Here is a 24,336-nt window from a genome sequence, read left to right on the forward strand (position 1 = left end):
TTTTTGTTCTTCAAAAATGTTTGTAGACCTTTAACATATAAAATCAATCTTAAAAGTAAATGTGCTATCTTGAAAAGCATTTCCATCAAGCTATAGTTTAAACTCGGATGCTCATCTGCAAACACCTCACTGACCCCCTAAAGTTCATGAAAATGACTATCTTGAAGCCTACAGCACAGCTGCGCTGACCTTTATAAAAGTTGCTATTTTATTGTATTGTTATTGTGGCTGACTTCCTGCATTCTGGAGATAGCCTAAACTGCGAACATATTCCTGCCAAACGTGCTGCTATCATAGACTATAGCCTAGTGTGAGCTTCTGTTACCTTCTGAAAAGCACGGCAAGTTTATTTGTATAGCACATTCTGAAAGGTTTTAATTTAGTCTGGTCAGTCGCGACATTTCAAGGACAATAATAACTGTATTATTACAATCGTAATAAACAGCCATATGTGGCCACATGGGCTACTGGAACGTAATGTTTTTTTTTTTTTTTTTTTTTTTGTTTTTTTTTTTGTTTTGTTTTTTGCTAAACCTTTTTTTAACCGGTTCCTTTAAATGATTCGTGGAAATGATTCGACCCCTTTATTACCTAACCTAACCCTAACCTATGTAACCATAATCAAGCACCAGAGAGCACCAGCACCAGCTGCGCATGTCAAATATTAACCAATGGGATGCAACGTACATGTTACGTTGCTCATGACGTTGATTCGATTTCAGGAAGCGCGTGCAGTGCACTGTGAATGTCAAAACAGAGGCCGTCTACATTAACCAGTCGAGCTGTTGTAGAAGTGTATGAGTTTTATCACTATACATTATAAAAAATAACGCATTTATTGGACGTGAAGTTCACGTTGTGAACTGTGCCATCATTCAAAGCGGAAGAGGCAGAGAACATTCAAACGCAGTGTTGAATCTCTCCGCTCAGATTTGACATGATGTCCCTCATATTACAACGGATTCCTGCTTTCACCACACCATTATTCTGCAGATGTACCGAAAAATTCTTTCAACGACACTGCAGTCGCATGTTGTCCAAGAAGACGAGAGTATCCGATGCGCTCGCAAGCAAAGATACGGGATCACATGTTAGAATCCAGGTAACGTTACACGAACAAAATATTAAGGTGTTTCTTCAACTTGGATACATTTTTTATTTAAGCTAACGGTGTATTTTGCATTCCCTATGTGAACTTTTTGAAACATTGTTCATCTATCTATTTTTGTTGCTATTTGGACTTTCATGTATTGATTTTATTCCATCAGACCCAGACTTTACTTTTATTATTACATTATCAATAATTTCATATGCATGCATGTAATACATACAGAGTAACTAAATCCATTTAGATATTTTCGATCTGTTCCATTACTCCTAATAAGGTTTTTTCTTCAAACGTTAGTGTAATTGTTTACCAGTAGTAAGTACAGTAGGTCATCAAGGAGCAAAAATTAAATATTAGATCAAGGTAAATATAAAATTTTGGCATAATATTATATTATTTTACATTTTCCAGTCACGTGTAAAATGATGCACAAATAACAAGTCAATTCTACTCCAAAAATGTTTCAAATGTCATTTACCTCACAACATTCTATCAACAGAAAATACATTATCTGAGATGTGGTTGAAATCACTTTTGTTGGTTGCTGATATATGTATAAACCAGACGTAATTAATTAAAGTTAACTCAAATTAGAAGTTACACTTTATTTTATGGTGACGTACTTGCGTTGCACTTCCTCAAATAAGTACTGAGTAATATTAATTAACTACATATACTTACTATAGTGTTTTGGTTTGGTTTAAGGTTAGTTGTAATTATGCCTAATTTACTGTTATTACTATAGTAAGTATATGTGGTAATGTGTAAAATTATCTTAAAATAAAATATTACGAAATTAAACCCCATAAACTTTTTTATTCCTTGTCTTGACAATAGACAGTGTTGAGCTAAATGACAATGATACGTTTTCTGTTGATGAATGCATGCTCTCCTGTCTAATAAAACATAATATATTTAAGCGTCTTTGGTGTTTGCATATTTTCTACAAAATAAAACGGTCCGTGTCCTGGTTAAAGTTTCTAATTTCTCTGGATTTAAAAATTCTTTGAAACATTTTAGATAAGTACACAAGGCAACAAAATATATAACAATGTTTTAGTGGTTTTTAGATATTTTAATCCAAACATCTTAAATATTGTGCCTTTAACAATGCAGCATTTCTCAATTTCATTTAGTTTAAAATTATGTACTACAGAAATAATTTAAAAACGAATAAAAAGGAAGACAAAAACATCAACAAATTGACTAAAATTTTAACTTAAAAGAAAACAGAAAATATAAAAACCAGGTAAAATATTAATAAATGCTGAAGTAGCTCAATGATATTACAGCAAAACTACTATATACTGTTGGAGAGCATTAATGGACAAATTAATGTAGCGAGGGTGAAAAGAGTTGAATAAACATGTGGTCATTTTGTACGTTAACATGTATCCTGTTTCTGCAGGGCTGGGTTCGATCCGTCAGGCCGCAGAAAGACAACCTTTTCTTACATGTGACCGATGGAAGTTCATTGCAGCCTCTACAGGTTGTTGCCAGCTCACACCTTAATACCAGGTGCTATTCTGTTCATGTGCAATTTGTGTATTTAACACTGAACTTGAAAGAATATGATTTATATTTCAAATGTCATGAAAGTCTTGATATATACAGCGACTTCAAAGGTTATCCGGACACTTAAGTTGAGCCACGCAAAGATGTATGAATGTCATTGCATTAAAATTACAATCCAAGTGACATTTATTTTAATGACATTGAAGCACAAGCATGCTTTTTAAACATGTTTCACAAAATTAGGTTTTAAATGAAATAATATATGCTGTTTCCAATTTAAAGGCACACCAAGTAACTTTTGGCCCTCTAGTGGTAAAAAAATGAAAATGGCATGCCTTTTGCGGAAGAACATGTTTTACTTGTGCTACAGCTTTGCGTGCGGATTAATATGAAAATGAAATTTTTACATGTTCAGATACTTTTTGGCCACTGTAGATATTTATTCTTTATATATCCTCCCTTCTTGTCAAGAGACCTCACATTTGGCTGTGCTGTTGACATCACTGGCACCTTAGAAAAGAGCCCAAATGAGAGACAGAATCTGGAGTTACACGCTCAGAGCATTGAAGTGGTTGGAGAATGCAATCCTGTGGTGAGTCTTCACTTTCAAATTGAATCAGTCAGATAAAACTGATGAAAATTGATTTATAAAATCATGAATAGGTCAAACTTGCTATAGTGACCCTGTACGTCTTCTCTAGGACTTTCCTTTTAAGATCAAGGAGCGTCATTCTCTGGAGTACGTCAGGCAGTTTCCTCACCTCAGATGCAGAACAAATACCTTCAGCTCCATGCTCAGGATACGCAGTGAGGCTACATCTGCTATCCAGTCATTCTTCAGGGTAATTAAGTCATTATAAACACACAATCGTTCAAAAGTTTGGGGTCAGTAAGATTTTTAAAAATGTTTTTGAAAGATGTCTCTGATGTGATTATTGCAAATATCATTATAATTTAAAATAACTGATTTCTATTTTACTATATTTTAACATGTAACTTATTCCTATGATATTACAGCTGAATTTTTAAGCATCATTACTCCAGTCTTAGTGTCACATGATCCTTCAGAGATGATGCTGATTTGCTGCTCAAAAAACATTTCTTGTTATTATCAGTTGAAAACCATGAAGTGTTTTTATTTAGGATTCTTTAATTAGTATAAAGTTTTTATTTGAAATAGAAATCTTTGGTGACCTTAATGTCTACTTTCATGTGTTCAATTTAATCAAGCCTTGCTGAATAAAATTATTGATTTCTTTATATCTTACTGATCGCAAAGTTTGAAATGTAAGTGTTTAAACTTTATATATTCCATATATGTTATAATGAAGTTTCATATGCTAACATTGGTTACATTAGAAACATGAACTAACAACACTTGAAAATCCAAATAATTAAATCAAAATCTGTCATGTACCTGACCTAACACGAAACGAATAAAGAACAGTTTAAAAAGCATTTGTATTAATGTTAACTAAGATCAGAAAATACTTTAACAAATGTGTTGCTCATTGGTAGTTAACGGTGCAGTAAGCATTTTTGAAAAATGCGGTTCAAAGTGGATCGGACCAAGAACCACAACACGTAGCCAATCAGCAGTAGGGGCGTGGCCACTCATGATGGGGGGAAGAGAGAGACTGAGCAAGAGCGAGATTTAGAGACTGTAGAACGAGAGATGGCTGAGAGATATTACAAAAGAGAAAAATCAGAGGAATATCACTGGGAAAAGAAGGGTTATTAATGACAAGAGCTTTAATGTTAATATTACAAAAGCCTTTCGGGGCTGAAGAGATCGAAGCAGGAAGGCCTGAAAATGGTTGTGTTGTTTCTGCTTCATATGTGAGTAACATTGGTTTTGATGTTTCACAGAACCAAGCTATGCTGTTGTTGTAATGTTAGTTGTAGTAACAGGACTGTTTAGAGGATCAATGTTTGTCTGGAGCTGTTGGTGACTAACAACTAAGGGTAGGGAAGAAAATCGATACAGCATAGTATCGCAATATTTTGTGTAGGGATAATGTATCGATACAAGGACGGCAAGTATCAATATTTTTTTAGGAACTGAATTTCAGCTCATATTGTGCCAAATTTGACCGTAATATCGGCCATTATAATTCGGGAAATAAAATGTTTAAATATTTTGTTCACACTGTAATATCACATATATCACCCCCAAATTGGCACTAATTCTAAAGTGAAAGTAAAAGGCACACATCCATTTATAATTATTACAATACTCAGCATCATAATATCGAATCATGGGGCCTCTTGCTAAAAACTAACAATCAACTCTTGCTGGTACATACTCTTGTGCATTGTGTTCATTTATTGTGCTTGTATTAAATGTATTAAATAATGTATTAAATGCTTGTATTAAATGTATTAAATAAAGTTTTCTAATGAGACCTTGTTTTCATTCTGAATTAGTTATCATTCTTTAATTCCTCCTTTAAAAATGTAACTCCTGTGTAATTTATGCATGCAAATTAATAAAAATATAATTCTCACGCAGCTTGTAAGTGAACACCTCTCTTGTAGATTCATCGTGTTAATTGTTTTTACAGGATAACGGTTATGTGCAGATTCACACACCAGTAATCACCTCAAATGACTGTGAGGGAGCTGGAGAACTCTTCCAAGTTGAGGTACATCTCCGATTTAGATCATTTGTATATTTTAGCATGTATTGCTTAGTTAAAGGTTGAATTGTGAGATATAGCAACAAGCAAAATGTCAGTGTTTCAAAATGTAGTATAATCATTTTTATTTCCTCTTTGAATCTACGGTAACTGATCATTCTGTGTGTTCTCTGAAGCCTGCAGGTGATAAAAATGACTCAGATGATCCAAACCCACATTTCTTCTCAGTGCCAGCTTATCTAACAGTCTCAGGACAGCTGCACCTGGAGGTGATGGCAGGGTAATGTCAAAATGTAGTTGTACACACACCATGTATCAATATTCAAAAGTTGATCTTAGTTTTATTTACTCATCTTTCCCTTGCACTTAGTAACAAATTTTTCCCTCGCAGGTCAAAATCACCTGAAACGCTAACATTTATACAATTTTCTCTTTTTTTTTGTATAACAATACATTTGTCCAATTTTTTTGTGCATTTTTTTTCTATTTACCTTTAAATTCCTAGATTTTGTTAATAACTAAATAACAATTTAAGCACTCTTCACATTCTTTCACATTAAATGGTCATGAAACCCCAAAACACTTTTTTTGAGATGTAAACAGATATGTATCGGCTGCACATCATTGAAAACACTAAGGGTACTCATTAATGGTATTCATATGTGAAAATAGTTATTTTTGCATTTTTCAGAGCGATTTCTGTCTTCCGGTTTGAAAAGCTTAGTCGGAGCAACGTCACAAATGCTGATGTCGGCACGGCCTTTTCGGCCCAAGTATGGGCTGCTGGGCACATGCTGACGTCGACCGCTCCGAGCGATTCTCGATATATATTCATGACATAAAGCTCATTCAGTCCAATCCCTGCGCTGTAGTATGCATACAAGATAATTTAGTTAATATGCATGAGACAGCCACATCTGTCAGGGTCGTCTTACATCATTATTGTAGAGATATGGTGGGGAAGTTTTGGAAGCAGCGTGCGGAAAAGTCACGGAGGAAAGCTAGGCGTTGTGCTGATAAGAATTAACGTAAAGGGCTCCGAGCGAGCTGTAACCGGCGCCGTCTGTGGAAGCCTTTGCTACAAAGGCTCGGTAAAGTAACAGTCACCTGAGAAATCGCACGCCCAACCTGCAAGCGTTGACTATCTATGTCAGGAGTGCAAAATAACCAATCTGTAATCTGTAGGCTAATGAACAAAAGCCACGTCCTCTCCGTTTTATTTGTCGTCACATGTGTTCGGTGTGTTCTGTGCATGTGCTCGGGCTCTTAGTGAAACAGTGCATATTTGGACAAATATAGATTTAGCTGTCGAGTGATAGACAGCGCGGATCGTCACGGCAACCCAGCCGCGCGTCGCTCTGTGCTTCAGATGCGCGGTCGAGACTATTATGAAGCCTCAAACCCCTTCGCTTTTACCCAAGCGGCAACCTCCCGCGATCTCTCATGAAGCCAATACGGAAGTAATGTAAACTGCAATTCCTCAACTGGCCACTTGGGACAGGCTCCAGAAGGGAGCAGAATCTCATTGAGCCCCATGTTAAAATTCTCAACTTTAAAGCAGAAAAAAACATGTTTACAGCCTGGTACAAATTGTGGTTTTGGCTTATAAGGCTAATTTTGATCTTCATGACAACTCTGAGGGGGGTGAATTTTTTTTATAACTCATTCGTTTACGTTATATAAAGCCTTAAGGTTCTGCATAATTAAGGGCGTGGTTACAAGTGGATAGCCATTTATCCGCCGTCTATAGTCATTGCGTCACCTCAGCTCCGCGCACATCCCGCCTTTTTGCCCATTTTCTGTTATCCGGGAGTGACACGCGTTGACTCGCTCACAAGATGGCAACGCCCAGCTCGCCCCTACTTTAAGCTTCAGAACGGCTTATCAGAATCCTATGGGTGACGTCACGGACGCTACGTCCATATTTTTTTACAGTCTATGCTTTTACCCCGATCTAGAATTACACATCTCCATCACATCGCATGTTGGGTGGTTCACGTTCTCTTATCACGTCGGCGCGTTGTTCATCTTGTCAAACAGCGTGCATATTTGGACAAATATAGTTTTATCACGTTTGCAAAATATTTCGTCATGCAGAATAACATTTATTTTAATTTCTCACTGAATTATGCTGGTTTGAACTTTGAAGAGCTGAATGATTTGCGATCTCTGCTGCACGCCACTCATAGTTCTCTCATTCGCTGTACTCATCCCTCATTTAATCTCACTGTGGTAGCCTACACAATGCCAACGTGACCCAAGAACATGTCTCAGAACCGCTGTAACTGCTGCTATTGGTATCGCTAATCTTAATGCACACAATGACACTCCCCTATTTATGCAAACCATTCCCTCTTTCCACACAATACCATCCAACCTTTTCACAGTCGACCACTCCCCTTTTAACAAGCCTTTTCAAATCGAAGGTGTGAAAAAACACCGTTGCAGCAGGGGGGTTTCATGACCCTTTAAATTCAAAATAACTCACAATTTCATGCATAACCCTGTAAATTCAGCTCAAAATATTTTACATTGGGTGTCTCTGCCGAACTCTTAGGGGGAAAAAACAGTGAAGCATTTCATGACTCTTGCCACTAGATGGCTTTATAGCTCTATATGGAGCATATGCGCTCTTCCCCTGGATTTCAATTTTTTTTGTGTGTGTGCATTCCGCGTTTAAGTGCGACACATTTCCTTAAGTCTTTAAACCACTCAGATGAACATGTGATTTAAAAAGAAAAAGAAAAAAAAGATTTAACTTTGGTTCAAAATGACCCGAGGGAAGCATGAGGAGAAGTTTAATTGTTTTATTGCCAGTATTTGCTGAGAAAAGCCCCCAATATAAAAAAAAAAAATCGTGCCATGGAATTGTCATTGCAAATGTATTTATGATGAATCAGATCTGTAGCTTTATGAGAACCTTTAGCTAAAAATGAGTACTAAACTAATTTGTGATTGCTGGTTTTCTGTTGTAGGGCTTTTTCAGCAGTGTACACATTCGGTCCTACGTTCAGAGCGGAGAACTCTCAAAGCAGAAGACACTTGGCAGAGTTTTACATGGTGGAGGCAGAGATTGCCTTCACTGAGTCATTAGGCGACCTGATGAAGGTAGAAAACTCACTACTCCTCACTCATTGAATTACATGCACGATCAAGCAACTGATTAGCCTGACAAGCCAGACCCACATCAAGTTGTTTGGTCTGGAAACTCACCATTGACAGGGCTCAATCCGAGAGGCGGGATAAACGGTTGTCTTTTAAACACCCTCTGCACACAATTGGATAGAGTTACAACACACCAGAGCAACGTGAAGCGAAGCTAGTTGATAGATTAAACTTTTGCCGTGTCCGGTCGGCAAAACTCCGAAAACCCTTTTTAAGAATAATAATAATAATTAATAAGAATGACTTCAGTGCCGTTCTTTGTTCTTTTCTCAGAGAAAAGCTTAAAGAGGGGGTGAAACACTCAGTTTCAGTCAATCTCATGTCAATCTTGAGTACCTATAGAGTAGTATTGCATCCTTCATATCTCTGAAAAGTCTTTAGTTTTATTATATTTATAAAAGAAATGTAGGCTGTACCGAGTCTTTCCGGAAAAAAACGAGCGCCTGGAGGCGTATTTGAGCACACCCAAAGCGGTGATGTCCTCAAGCATGGAGAAACCCATGGCTATCGATCGGATTCAGCTAATATGTGATCCAGAATCAGGCTGAAATAAATTGAACAGGAGAAACAGCAACAGCAGGACGTCCGTCTCTGTGGTATGTACTGTATTTAGTGGCCTGTCAACATTTGTGTGTCTTTACTCTAGGGATGGGACGAAATATCGTTTGACAAAATATCGCGATACAAAACGTGACGAAACGCATCGAGGTCGAAAAAAATGTATCGCGAAATAAAGATAGATGGCACTGCTGCATGATTTGCGTAGAATGAGGGTGGGGTGCAGCAGCAAACATTAATAGGGAAAGAAAAGGGTTGACATTAGCATTAATATTCTAAACCAAAAATGCAGTTATTGCCTACATAAACTACCATATTTTCTGTTTAACTTTTATAAGACTCCAGAAAGAAAAGGGCGTTTTTTCACTGAGCACATTCTCTGCAGTCTGAGCGCGATGCACTGCAGCTCACTCTCGCTCATGTCTGAGGTAAATCATTAACACCATCACCGCTTACAGTACACCTGTTTTATTGAACTAAATACATTACAATCGGCTAAAACGAATGCACAGGTTACTTTCCTGAACAAGCGCGCTCTCGAGTCCGTGTTCTTCACACTGTCCACGTGAATCGCGGCCCAGTTCGGCGCGCACGCGCAAAATACCGGCAGTTCAACAGGGAATGCGGATCTCTTAAAGGGGCCGCACTATATTCCTCCTCGTGTAATATGGACCTCCTCCAGGTATGGTGTGGTTCTGGTTCGCTCACTGGTACACATTAACAATTTTTCATACAAACTTTGCCCTGTTCTGAATTAAACTGCCAGTGTAAAAACTCCCTTTATATTCTTAAAATGAGAGAAATCACTAACAGTTACTTACTCATTATTTTTAAGTTTAGGCTTAAGAGAACAATTTCTTAGATAAACATATCTATGACCTTTGATATGTCTAGTCTTCATGCTGGATTGATTATTATTGAAAAAGTATGGTTTAACTAATAATACATGTACATTTCCATAAAGCATGCATATTTGTCCATACCTATGTTGATTAGAGTATTAAAAACTTAATTTAAACTTAATTTAAGATACATTTACAATTGCTAAAAAGGTGCGATTTAAAATCGAGTTAACTCATGACAATCATGCAGTTAATTGCGATTCAATATTTTAATCGATTGACATCCCTACAGCGCCCTCCACAATTATTGGCACCCCTGTTTAAGATGTGGTCGTGGACTTCTAAAAATTCTTCTTTTTTTTTAAACAACATAGAACCAAAATGCAAAAAAAGAGAAAAATCCTACCTTTCGTTTAAGTACATTACTTTGGTGGTAAAAAAATCACAGATTTGAAAAAAATAAAAATAAAATTTGATATCGTATCGTGACGTATCGTATCGTAACCCTGGCATATCGAGGTGCATCGTATCGTGAGTTTAAGTGTATCGTCCCATCCCTACTTTACTCGCAGTTTATGAGGAGGACATGATTCGGTTTATGGACTATTGTATGCGACTAAACCTTAGCAGTAGCAAGCAAAATGGTTTTGCACGTCAGACTAGTGTAACGTTATACATAGAACAACAATGGAGTCCGTTAGCGCATTTGCTGATGTTTACCCATGCGACGATAGTCAACAGCAGAGACATTTGAAGCAGTTTTAGTCACCGGCTGCTTCCAAAGCAGGACCTAACCTTTATCGCTGGTACCGCTCCGTCAAAAACACACTTCTTTGATATGATTTGGTGAAGTCCTGTGACAGCATTGACCGTGGAAATCTGCGATGTTGTGAATCTTCCCGTCATTTCTGCGTTCAAATCGGTTCAAATGCAGCGCTGCCTTCCCGGAATGCTGTGCTGAGGCGTTAAAGTCGCTTGATGTCACCCCGAGGAATAAAGTGGAGCACGGCGCATCATAAGTGTTCAAGAACGACTGGATCTGCAGCTGAGAGTGTTTATGGGCGTGCATTTCCTCTCTCGCTCTAGTCACGCGCGCGCGCACCCTACCGGGAGAAGAGCCCGTACGGCCCATACAAGGACCTTCCGCTCTATTAAAGGGGGCGGTGAAATGCTGTTTCATGCATACTGAGCTTTTTACACTGTTAAAGACTTGGATTCCCATCCTAAACATAGACAACGTTTCAAAAACTAATGTTGGACGTTTGATGGAGTATTTCTTTGTCAAAAATACTCCTTCCGGTTTCTCACAAGTTTCAGAGATTTTTTTTCGACTATGGCTCGGTTTGATGTTATTAGAACGGAAGGTCCTTGTATGGGCCGTACGGGCTCTTCTCCCGGTAGGGTGCACAAGCGCGTGACTAGAGCGAGAGAGGAAATGCACGCCCATAAACACTCGCTCAGATGCAGATCCACTCGTCCGTGAACACTTATGACGCGCCGTGCTCCCGTTCCACTTTATTCTTATGGGTGATATCAACGCTTCAGCACAGCATTCCCAGAAGGCAGCGCTGCATTTGAACCGATTTGAACGCAGAAATGACGGGAAGCTTCACAACATCGCGGATTTCCACGGTCAATGCCTTCACAGGACTTCACCAAATCATACCAAAGAAGTGTGTTTTTGACGGAGCGGTCCCAGCGATAAAGGTTCGGTCCTGCTTTGGAAGCAGCCGGTGAGTAAAACTGCTTCAAATGTCTATGCTGTTGGCTCGTCGCGTGAGTAAACATCAGTAAACGTCACGATCGCGTGCTTCGTCATTCAAATGCGCTAAAGGTTAACGTTACTCCGTTTGTTCTGTATAACGTTACACTAGTATGACGTGCAAAACCGTTTTGCTTGCTATTGTTAATGTTTAGTCACATACAATAGTCCATAAACCGAATCATGTCCTCATAAACTGTGAGTAAAGACACACAAATGTTGACAGGCCACTAAATACAGTACATATCACAGAGACGGACCTCCTGCTGTTGCTGTTTCTCCTGTTCAATTGATTTCAGCCTGATTCTGGATCACATATTAGCTGAATCCGAACGATGGCATACATGGGTCGATAGCATACTTGGGTTTCTCCACGCTTGAGGACGTCACCGCTTTGTTCGCGATCGTCATTCTTTAGCTCCGCCCACACGATACGCCTCCAGGCGCTCGTTTTTTTCCGGAAAGACTCGGCCTACAGTCTATGTACAACCTATATTTCTTTTATAAATATAATAAAACTAAAGACTTTTCAGAGATATGAAGGATGCAATAATACTTTATAGGTACTCAAGATTGACATGAGATTGACTGAAACTGAGTGTTTCACCCCCCCTTTAACGTCAAACCAGCCCATACTCAAAAAAAACTTTCCGAAACTTGTGAGAAACCGGAAGGAGTTTTTTTGACAAAGAAATACTCCATCAAATGTCCAACATTAGTTTTTGAAACTTTGTCTATGTTTAGGATGGGAATCCAAGTCTTTAACAGTGTAAAAAGCTCAGTATGCATGAAACAGCATTTCACCCCCCCTTTTACTCCAAGTCGCGGTCAAAGCTGATTCAAAAGACTGCCATTCGGCAGCTTCTGTGTTTACTAGAAGCACGCAAGTGCAATTCGGCCATCGTTATGTTAAGCCCCGCCCACCGACTCTATACACGATGTGATTGGCCAGACCAAAATTTGTTTTTTACAGCTCAGAAGTGTATTGAATGTTGCTAGGTGATACTCGCGGCAGATTAGATTTGTTGCCACTAGGGTGCATCTAGATTTCAAGGCTAGCAACTGATTAAATTTTAAATTGATTTGATACGGTGTACAATAGTGTTGGGGGGTAACACATTACGTGATCAGTAGAATTGACCCAATCAAGTTTTTTGTGCCCCCGACCCGATCCAAGTCATTGAATATCGAGTATCTGCCGACAATGAGTCCTGATCTGATACTTGTTTTTTTTCCTAGTGCTGGGTGCACATTAAATTCATTAATATATTATCATTTATTATTGTATACAGGAATGTGCTCAAAATCTGATGGGACACATGTACTTGTGTTGCTTATTTCTTATTCTACAGGTAATGGAGAGTTTATTCAAGGTGACCACAGAGCATGTGCTGTCCCATTGCACAGAGGATGTAGAGTTATTTCACAAATATATGGCACCAGGACACAGGGTATGACACACAATACTATTGTTTCTTATCCAAGGAGATTTTATAAGAGCATTCTGAGTTTCTCCACCATAATGGCTGTAACACACTGTTTTAACTCTTTTAAACATCCTCAGGACCAAGTGGATCTCATGTTGAAAAGAAAATTTCATGTGTACGTATTATATTTCAATTCAGTCAATTCAGTCTGCTTTTGGCAATTTTTAAGTCATTTTACTTTTCAAAATCGGCCTTGAGTTTAGGATTAGGCTGAATATAAGCTGATACAAGTAAGAATTCTCTTGAAAAGAAAGAGTAAATGATTGAATTGTATTTTGTCATGTGTAACTGTGAGCTCTGAACCATACATTTTTATTACACTCTTTTAAATTTACTTATATTTGCTTTCTACAGCATTTCTTACACTGAGGCGATAGATATTCTACAGAGCAGTTCAGAGAACTTTACATTCAGCACAGAGGCAAGTAACAGCATTTACAGCATTTTTTTGTGTTTGAAATAGTTACTATACACAGAGACACACTATATATGAAATTATAAAATAATACACATGATCATTCAAAAATGGGGTCAATAAGAAATGTATAATTTTATTCAGCAAGGATGCATTTAATTGGGTGTGTTTACATGCACACCAGTAAGCTGATAACTCAAAAAAACCATCTTATTGTTTTCCCCGTTTACATGCAAACCAGTAAACTGACAATGCATGTAAACCGCGTTTACATGACTTTATTAATAAACCGGATTATTTCCTTGTAGTGACATCAAAAATAATAATGTTTGTATCTGACTCTGAGTTTTTCAAATGTTACATCAGTTGTGATGTTAAATAAAGCATGCACCGTGCCAGCGTGAGATTTGCGGCTCATATTATCCCTCATGCAGTTACAGATGCAGTTTGACTAAAGCTCTTCTACTTCTGCTGCATGAGATGAGAACATCGTTACAATTTTCTGGGTCTTAAAAGAGTGCGTTTGTGATATATGTCCTTATTTCATGCAAAATGCTAGCACGCTCTGTCTGGATGCGTTTAAATCTGCTCTAAGTTTGCGTTTTTGTCACCTATCACACATGCGCACTTCAATAAGCCGACAAAAAGCAGGTAAATACGTTTACATGCCGCGTAAAATCAAGGTAAGAGGCAAAAAACTACTTGTCCCGACCGGTTTATGCTAATGCCGTTTATGACCTTACTCCGATAAAAGAACACGGGTTACCGCGTTTACATGACCATGTTCATTGTCAGCTTATTAGGCATAATCGGCTTAAGTGACAGTATAATGTTACAAATGATAACTGCACAACTGTTTTCAACATTGATAATAATCAGAAATGTTTATTGAGCAGCAAATCAGCATATTAGAATGATTTCTGAAGGATCATGTGACTTTGAAGACAAGAGTAATGATGCTGAAAATTCAGCTTTGCATTACAGGAATAAATTGCATTTTAAAAGGTATATATTAAAATAGAAAAGTTATTTAAATTGTAATAATATTTCACAATTTTTCACATTTTTTATCCAATTGGTGAGCATAAAATGTTTTTTTTTAAATCCTACCAAACCCAAACTTTTGAGTGGTAGTGTAATATGTATTGCCTAATATATAGAATGAATATAATATTGTTTTAAGAGTATCTATTCTGTCTTTTTCTTTGACATATGCTTTACATTAGTGGGGCTGTGATCTTCAGACAGAACATGAGAAGTTCCTAGTGAAACACTGTGGAAACGTCCCAGTGTTTGTCATGAACTATCCCTTTGAGCTGAAGCCTTTCTATGCCCGAGACAACCATGACCAACCCAAGCACACTGTAAGAATGAGCTCTTCAATCTTTTCTACATGTGGTCCTGCCATGTGTTTTACAGGATTATTATTTTATAGACTAGCTAATATGTGTAAACATGTTAAAGGTCTTGTTCTTCGCGAATCCATCTTTCAAACTTTAGTTAGTGTGTAATGTTGCTGTTGGAGCATAAATAATACCTGTAAAATTATAAAGCTCAAAGTTCAATGCCAAGCGAGATATTTTATTTAACAGAAGTTCCCTTTCAAAGCCTACAGCGAACGGCCGGTTTGGACTACAGCAGGACTACACCTCTGCACTTCCTTCAGGAATGACGTCACTAGAACCGTTTTTTGACTAACCCTCCGCCCACAAGAACACGCAAAATAGGGGGCGTGGTCTTGTTGCTCTCTCACGTGGAGAAGAGCGCGCATTCAGCGCTTGCATCTCCCCGTTATGGTAAGAGGCGGGACCTTTCCGGGTAAAGTGCGCTAAGCTGCTGTCCAATCACAACACGGGAAGCGCTGGCCCAATCAGAACTCGTTACGTGTTTCTAAAGGAGGGACTTCATAGAACAAGGAAATCATCAGGCCGTTTTTAGGACAGAGAAAACAGAGGTGTACAGATAAGTAAATTGTGTGAAAAATACTGTGTTTTTTTACACGCGAAACATGAACTCATGTTATATTGCACACTGTAAACATAATCAAAGCTTCGAAAACACACAAAGAACGGGACCTTTAAATATGATTACATTTTGTGTGTGAAGCCTATAGAGTAAATGCTAAAAATCAAATGGTGTAAAGATGTTTTGAAATCTGGCTATTTTTGAATTCAGCATGTCCACGAGGCCTGTTTCTTCTTTCTTTTCTTCACCTCCACCTCCATGATTTTTTTGGACAGGCAGCTGCCGTAGACCTCTTGGTGCCTGGAGTCGGGGAGCTTTGCGGTGGATCCCTGAGAGAAGAGAGACTAGAATTTCTGAGCCAACGACTAGCACAGTAAGGATTTTGAAAATAATTCCTCTTCACAATATAATAAAATATAATATATGCTGTAATGGTTTAAGACATTATAAACAATACCGGTAAATTACCATAAAATTACTGAAATTACCGGTAAATACACAAATATGCTGTTCACACAAGCAACGGCATTCTGGCTTTTTACCGGAAAGAGAGCACTTACACATCAAACCAAAATACCGGTAAATTCTTTGATGTCAGTCATCAGAAATTATCTTTAAACACTGTGTCGTTGTCTTCATTTGCCCACATGATAAGAAGCGCTTTAGTTTCACTATCTATTCAATTTGACAACATCTTTTTGACGTCTGAGCGACAGGCATAGCGGATGATCAAACAGAATGCATGTTTGCTCTTAAGAGCATTCTGGCATGACATGACACTCGTGTAATAGTATCCAACTGCAGAGCCGCAGCGCTGATGAATGGAAAAGAAGACTGGGTCTTGTAAGGCCGCCCAAATCGTCCCAATGAAGGCTAACGATCGGCGGGTGAAGGTCGCTGCGCGTTCGTCTTCTTGATCAATGCAAATTCCCATTGAGAACTAGTGTTTACACTTCAAAGAGTCTGTGCATTTGTTTCTGGGTATTTAAGGGAATGTTACAAAGAGCTCAGGGCTTGACACTTTAAACCGGTCAGCCCGTAATGCTGGATGTCTCAAGATAGCCAGCATTATGTAATTTTCAGAAGTCAGGTATACATTTCATTCTTTACTTCAGAGTATTTGATGTTATATATGGATTACCTTTGAATTGACTATGTAATTGGCTTTATACATTTACCTGACTGTTAATAAATTGTTACACTTTGATAGATTCTGACTTGCTCTGGAATTATTCAGGTTGGGTATAATTTCAACAAAGGGTTAAACGGAATAATTAAATGTGTACTTAAACTATTAAAAATGAATGACCAAATAACCAATTGGCATTCTAACCTAAATTCTAAATTATCATTAAATGGAGTCAGATAACGAGGAATTGGAATAAAATCCCCTTTTCCCCGCTGAAAAGACGAACGCGCAACGACCTTCACCCGCCGATCGTTAGCCTCCATTGGGACGATCTGGGCGGCCTTACAGTCTCGAGCTCGACACGTTGAAAAAGCTGAGATCATTCAGTACATATTTAAATAGAGAAACTATTAAAAGCTTACTGTAAACAGCACAGAGTAATCACATCATCTTCATAAGTCTTTATGATTGGGCCAAAGCAGACTTCTTGCGTCAAAAAAATCACACAGCACATTACCGGTAATTTACTGGTAATGTTAAAACTTCCTTTACTGGTAAATTGCCAATTCTGAAAAGATCCTGTTTACACACGATCTGTTACCGGTAACATACTAGTAAATACTTTATGTCTGAAAGGGGCTATTGATACAGTTGATACAGTAAAGTGTCGGGTTAGTTATATTTATTAATATTTTTAAGTATTTTTGCTTACCAACGCTGCATTTATTTGTTAAAAAATACAGTAAAAACAGTAATATTGTTATTAATATTATTACCATTTGAAACAACAATGTTCTATTGTAATATATTTTAAAATGTAATTTATTCCTGTGATGCAAAGCATCATTCCTCCAGTCCTTCAGAAATCATTCTTATATGCTGATTTGCTGCACTTGTCAATATCTCTATTCAGATTACTTGTTCCTCATGTGGGCGTAAGGCAACGGAGCTGTCAAGAACAAAAAGAAAGAGAGCAAAATCTCATAAACATTTGAAATAAGCCATAACTAAACCCAGAACGTTTTGGAAAAGTCATGGAAATTTGTTCCACAAATATCTGTATAATATAATATAGGTTTAATTGATAATGTTGGTTCAACAAATCACAATACTTAGCATTCGGGCATTCAGTCACATGACGTTATTTCCTCTGCATGGACTAATGTTTGGCACAGTCACAGCTTGTTCTTATATACTTACATTAATAGCATTAATGATAATTCATTTCAGTTCCATTTCATGGTATGGTGCATTTGAACATGGATTTGTATTCTTATTTTACACATATACACAGATTTTCATGAAACATTATGTTCTGAATTTGCCTCAAAATCTGTGGAAATGTCATGGAAATGTATTGGTAAAATGTGTATGAACACTGATCATAGAAGCAACAGGTACTGCATTCAGTGCAATTTTAGTGGGGTCAAATGTTATCTTATGTAAATAAGAGGTAAAATGACATCCTTACATTTGAGAAATAAAATGCAAGACAGAAAACCACTTTAAAGGAACACAATTTTCTATATAGACTTTTTCTATTCAAAATTAACATTTAAATAATGAGTTAATACATCAATCCTTCTTCCAAGATGTGTTTTAGTCTTACCCTGAGTCACTATAGTAAGCCTATTATAAGCATTTATATTTTAGACTGGATTTTTATAGGTAATTGTGTACATGCATCACGTGTCATATCTGTCAATAGAGAACAAAATTCTCCGGCTACTTTGGTGTGTGTATGTTGTTGGAGTGCTACAGGTTAGTTGTCACAACAAGCGAGAAAGTTTGCCTATGGAGCAGCAAAATCTTGAACCTTGCGGGGAATCCAGTTAAAAGCTACCGTAACGTATTCGGCTTGTCAGCTTGAGATCCTTTCCATCTAAATTGGTTATATATCTTAAGGCCAGTAGTGAATATTTTATGAGCAGTAGGAGGACCATATTCATCCGCAGAGCCAAAGCACAAACAAAAGGACAGTATGTTCTGACGCAAAAATGCATGCAGTTCTGTCTTTTAACTTCATAGTGCACTTTTAACTAAAGCACGTCATTTATTTAAATGGGGGACTTAAATAATCAAATAATAAATAGGATATTATTTTCCTATTGTTAAATTAAATATGAATTGTTTAATTTTCCAGGCAATAACAGACATTTTGTTTACCTCATGAGCAGTGCAGTCCCGGGTTCTTAGGGTCGCAGAACTCCGCTCTCACTGTGAATAAATCACCATCCGAATGCAAGACTTGTATCACTGCACACTTATTTTTACAGGCTTCCCCATAAGAAACAATTACAGTTTGAATAATGTGGAAAACTTTCTGGTGGAACCAGTGATACCTTTTTTTCAGGATTCTTTTAATGGGTAGAAGAATAGTGTCAGTTTCTTGACTTTACTGGTAGTGTAAATACCCTTTGAAAACATCAAATACTAAGGCGTTCTGAAATTGAAACATTTCTTGACTCGCAATTACGCTGAATTGTAATGAAAGACAACTTGTATTTTTGTAAATTAGAAAGTGATAATTTCCAGATAATGCACATTTTCACAGATGTATTATTAGGTTCTATTCACTCTCATCTCCTGCATGTTTTCCCTCTTATCACAGGGCTGGATTGAAGGACACGTATGAATGGTAGGTTTATGAATTTTATGAACATACATTTTTATTCCAATCTGAAACGTATAATTCATGTCAGGCCAGTAGTTGGCGATGTCACTTTGTAAAGAAACACCTCTAGACTGAATGGTATTGTTTTCAAAGTTTGCGTTTTCAGGCCCTCAAAACACTGTTGTCGTGTCAATGAAAGGCCAAAACGCATGCAAAGTGGTGTCGTGTAAACGCCCCCTGAGTGAACATCTTTGTGATTGAAAGGTATCTGCAGCTGAGAGAGTTTGGCTCCGTTCCACATGGTGGTTTTGGGATGGGCTTTGAAAGGTACCTGCAGTGCATTCTGGGACTCCACAATATCAAAGATGTGATTCCATTTGCCAGATTCTCACACTCCTGCCTGCTTTGAAACTGTTGTAAAATTAAAGGAAAAAATATTAAATGTGCTTTGTCCCTTTTTTTTATTAACTGAGGCTCCTGAGTCTCTACTAATGAGCTGATGACTTAAATCAGGTATGCTTGAATATGGAAACGTACAGAAAGTGCAATGCTGAAGAAGCTTCAGAAACAGGCTTTAGGAACCACTGTTCTAGAATCACTGTTTTAAAAAAAAAACTTTAGTCTTTTGTTTTGACTTTTATAGGGTATCATATTCTTGTTTTTGACAATACTGTTTAACCAAACAGATTTGACAGTTTCCTTGGTCTTTATCTTTTCTTTTCTTTTTTTATTAAACACTCAATTATTAATTAAAATTGCAATATAACATTATCAACTTTTAACACTTTTAAGAATCTCTTATCTTGTGGTGTAAAACACTGACTTTCAAAAGAGAATATATTAAGACATCTGTTTTACTTTTTAATAACTGCTCTTCTGATGCAATGACATTCATCTATTTCACACGTGGCTCAAGTGTGCAGATCATTTTGGGCCAACTGTAGCTTAGTAACACTTCATTTTCAGTAAAATGTGATCAACAAACATGCACTTAAACAGAATTATTAAAAAAAGGTTCAAACATTCACTGATGCTCCAGAAGGAAACACAATGCATCAAAGGATTAGTTCATTTTGAATTTGAAGGCCAATGTACTTCATTTGGAAATTATATTTAAACAAAATAAGACAAATTTGATCTTCATCATTCAAAGGGTTTCCACTCTCCGGCTCTTAATGTTTTCTTTCTGGAGCATCAGTTAATGTTTGAACCTTTTTTAATAGTTGTGTTTGAGTCCCTCAATTGTCCTCACCCTGAAGATGGATCACACAGTCAGGAAAGGGTTTGAATATGCAAAAGATGCTGGAAAACGGAAGAATTTGCAGTTTTGTGTTATTTATTTTGCACTGGTCAGGACATTCATATATAATGAATGGGGCAAAAAAGTATTTAGTCAGCCACCAATTGTCCAAATTCTCAAATTCAATTGTTTGTTCCATTTCATATTGCAATGGACCATTTTTATTTTGCTTGTTTTTTTTAAGACCAGTCACAGCCACTCCAGAGGTGTCCCGTCTGGATGATGGATCCTAGATGGAAACTTCCAGAATATCGACAGTAATGACAAAGATGAGAGAGGGATGAGGGATATAGATGAGAGAGGCCTGTAATTTACATCATTAGTACACTTCAACTATGAGAGACAGAATGAGAAAAAAAATCCAGAAAATCACATTGAAATTATTTGCAAATTACGATGGAAAATAAGTATTTGGTCAATAAAAAAGTGAATCTAAATACTTTGTTATATACCCTTTGTTGGCAATGACAGAGGTCAAAGGTTTTCTGTATGTGGCCGAAAGGTTTTTACACACTGTTGCTTGTTGCTCTGACAGGAACCTTTGCGTCCGTTCAGATTAACTAAACTCTTAAATAATTTTCAACAGAACGGTTATTTTTTACTTTTACATCATTCAAGCAAATATGCAAGAGGCCACTCAATTCAGACAGCTGAACAGATGACACTTCCGGGGTTACTGACTGGTCTTCTTGCAACAAATATAATGCATAAAAATGAATTGCCTAAATGCATTAGCTACAAGTAGAAAAGGTGAGAAAAGATCCAGTTTCTCGGGTGTAAATTATGAAATTACCTTTTCAATATTTCAATATTCTAACATGGTTGTCATTACTGTCGATATTCTGGATGTTTCCATCTAGGGTCCATCGTCCAGACGGCACTTCTGGAGTGGCTGTGACTGGTCTTAAAATAAAAACAAACAAAATAAAAATGGTCCATTGCAATATGAAATGGAACAAACCTGATTTTGAATGAAAACTCATTATATAATTTATTGTTCGTTCATAGTTGTACATTACTGTGTGGTCATGCATTTAAAAAAAAAAAAAAAAAAAAAAAACTAAATCCAAAGTAAAACGAGTTGATTATGAACCAACAAATCTGCTATTACTTAATAAATTGCATGCTTTAAAATTGGTTGATTTCTTTGATTTTTACACTGCACAGGTATCTTATAATGTATAAAGTAGTAAAAAAGTCAGTAAAAACTAAGGGATTTATTTAAAAAAGCAAGAACTAAGCCTAGTAAATATATAACCTATGGAATAATTGTGTTAAGGGATTAAAACATTTATATTTCACTTTGTGATTTCAAGAAATTGTTTAAAACACAGTGATAAATAATTATATAATCCATGAATAATTTGTAGCCTATGTAATTTGTAAACTATTGTATTAATAATGCATCTGAACATTATGGAAACTGTCTTGTGTAACTGATTTCTTGAATCAAATCAGTGTATGCATAATAAGGAACAGCTTCAACCTACACCTTTTTCAGTTATTATGTACAACGGTATTTTTAGATGTATTGGCGATAGAGCTGAAGATCCTGCATTACGTACATCTGTCCACTAGGTGGTGTGTTTCTCAAACTAATTCACACTCGCGGTAAAGTTAGTGACGGCTGGTTCTAATCCTGGGAAACACTGCTGACGCTCATTTGATAACATTAGGCATATATCACTTTAAGTAAATTAGATTTTCTGACAGATGCTTACATTCTTTATAGATTTAAAAGTGTACAAAAGCGTGCAAACTAGTATTATAAACGAACTAGCCTATATGTGTGACCGGCGAATTCCACGCTCTTGTTTCATTGTCTCTGTTCATCCCTACTGTAAGTTTGTGAGAGAGTCCCGTCCCTTCAATTCAGTGGGCGTGGTGTGCGTGTGTGAGTGGGAAAACAAACAGCAGTCAACCAACAGTACTTCCTACATCTTCGTACAAGTCGAGTGTTATCTCGCGTAAGCGTCTCTCACGCGTAGTGTTTACAGTGAGTCTTGCTGAGCTCAGAGGACGCGTCCCATCATCACTAAATGACGCGCCGCAGCGCTGCAGATTTACATCCACTCCACAGTTCTACACGCCTTCAACATAAATGGACCCGCATCATCTGAGGACTTCAGAGTGATATTACTGTTTTGTTTTTTGTTTTTGGTGAAAAATGAGCGGAGGGGAAATCATCTGTCAGGGATGGTTGAGAAAGTCGCCACCCGAGAAGAAGCTGCGGAGATATGTAAGTGTTTGCAGCGCTAAGTTAATTATTATGTCAAATACAAAAACAATAATGCAGAAAACTTAACTTTTATTATGCAACTCTGGGTGCACCTATTCATCCTTATGAAATAAATATCAAAGTTAGGCTATAGGCTAGTTTACAAGTCTACAAAATGCACTTTACTGTATTTTAATGACAATTCTGTTGGTTAAAAAACCAGCCTTAGATAGTTTGCTGGTCTTAGCTGGTTTGTTCTGGACTGGGTGGTCTTATTGCTTGGCTAAGCGAGAATTGGTCAGTCAGCTCTCAAGTGCCCAAAACCCTCTAAAACCTATAGCCTACAAACAGACCAGCCCAGGAGCCAGGCTAAGACCAGATCTTTTTTTTCAGCAGATGATGCTGATCTTTTGGATCATCTAAATGTCATAGATATAACTGATGTCTGATGGCCACTGTATATAGTCTACATAAATATAAGCCAAACCTATTGATGACATTTAAGATTTTGACGTACTAAAATCAAAATGTGCGGTTAAATTATATTGGTTTTAATGCAGATCATGGTGTCAGTATCTGGACAGCAGGGCGGCAGACATAAAGTTAATTTATACATTACACAAATGGTCAGAACATTTTTGCCAATGGTTCACACAACGCTTTACGCATGCAAAGAAAGAAACTGCATTTCAGCACTTCTTTAAAGAAAAGAAAAAAAGAGGATGGCATATATGGTGTGCGTCACCTGTTCATGAGTAGTGGGTGATGCCATGTTGAGATCACATGACCTGCCATGTCATGCATTTGACCAAATGTTATTCTTCATAATGCTCAGTCAGTACTCAGCAGTTAGTAAACATAAAAGTTGCTATACTGACTAAAATTCATGCATCCAGACCAACAGGTGTCAGTATAGCCAAAAACACTTTGAGGTGAATCCAGCAATCTGAACGTAAACAAAACTTACAGAGTGCGTTTTTAATGACGACAAGTGAGATGCAAAATTGCTAAAAATCAAACAAATACTTATTTAATGCAACATTTCAGAATTTACACAAGGAGGAAGGAACTAGCTGCTGTTTATTGGTCACACATGTTTAGTTGCCGTTGCTGATAATAGACCAAAATTGATTATTTGCCGATGCAGATCATTTCAAATTGGCCAAATATGAATCAACCTGGGATGCGTTTCTCAAATGTCAATCGTAGAACCATTGCCACAATTGGTGTCTACGATGCACTTAGGCTCACGTTGCTTTTGGGAAACACAGCCCTTGTCAATAGTCTTAATTGTCGTCCCAACCTTAGCAGGTGCTGCCTGCATCTAGCATCTGTCATGAAAAACAGACAAAACTTTGCCTAGTTTATGTGCTATCATTAAAACGCACAACTACATGTATAATATGGGATGACCACCAATAAAACCTGCTTTTTAATAAGATTATGACTATTATAATCTGGATTTAATTGTACTAAAGAAGCTGAGCACAATGGGGTTTGAAGACACCACAGAGACACCGTCTGTCTCCTAATTCTGTTTTGGACAGCTGTCTACTCAACTGTTCCTATTAAAAGGGCAGACACTGTTTACTGCCTCTCTTTCATCTGATATTAGTTTG

The 24,336-nt window shown here is 37.3% G+C and overlaps 2 protein-coding genes across 3 annotated transcripts in view; both read left to right on the forward strand.

The window, feature by feature from the left end:
- The first annotated feature begins 712 nt into the window (after positions 1–712).
- nars2 (asparaginyl-tRNA synthetase 2, mitochondrial) lies at positions 713–19,641 on the forward strand. 2 transcript variants are annotated; one of them, XM_067450952.1, is made up of 14 exons: positions 713–1,102; positions 2,517–2,626; positions 3,095–3,215; positions 3,325–3,465; positions 5,188–5,268; positions 5,439–5,542; positions 8,238–8,370; positions 12,942–13,040; positions 13,154–13,191; positions 13,431–13,497; positions 14,718–14,855; positions 15,732–15,829; positions 19,197–19,223; positions 19,464–19,641. In XM_067450952.1, exons 1-14 carry the CDS (start codon positions 938–940, stop codon positions 19,606–19,608), a joined length of 1,467 nt encoding a protein of 488 aa, XP_067307053.1. In that variant the 5' UTR covers positions 713–937; the 3' UTR covers positions 19,609–19,641. The 2 variants fall into 2 exon arrangements, with proteins under 2 accessions (XP_067307053.1, XP_067307054.1); XM_067450953.1 differs by lacking the exons at positions 15,732–15,829; positions 19,197–19,223; positions 19,464–19,641 and adding an exon at positions 15,100–15,692.
- A 2,803-nt stretch (positions 19,642–22,444) lies between these two features.
- The window catches only part of gab2 (GRB2-associated binding protein 2), an 83,578-nt gene continuing 81,686 nt past the window's right edge, over positions 22,445–24,336 (forward strand). Inside the window, exon 1 of the mRNA XM_067450941.1 lies at positions 22,445–22,738. Coding sequence (XP_067307042.1) covers positions 22,667–22,738 — 72 coding nt within the window. The 5' untranslated portion in view covers positions 22,445–22,666. The remainder of the gene's footprint in view (positions 22,739–24,336) is intronic.

The sequence above is a fragment of the Pseudorasbora parva genome, chromosome 8, assembly GCF_024679245.1.
Source record: "Pseudorasbora parva isolate DD20220531a chromosome 8, ASM2467924v1, whole genome shotgun sequence".
NCBI lineage: Eukaryota > Metazoa > Chordata > Actinopteri > Cypriniformes > Gobionidae > Pseudorasbora > Pseudorasbora parva.

Bases quoted from the DNA above. Each gene is read 5' to 3' on its own strand.
- nars2 (XM_067450952.1), top strand. From the start codon at position 938: ATGATGTCCCTCATATTACAACGGATTCCTGCTTTCACCACACCATTA. The intron at 2,627-3,094 runs GTGCTATTCTGT...CTTCTTGTCAAG, and splicing joins AGCTCACACCTTAATACCAG to AGACCTCACATTTGGCTGTG. The intron at 5,543-8,237 runs GTAATGTCAAAA...TTTCTGTTGTAG, and splicing joins CACCTGGAGGTGATGGCAGG to GGCTTTTTCAGCAGTGTACA.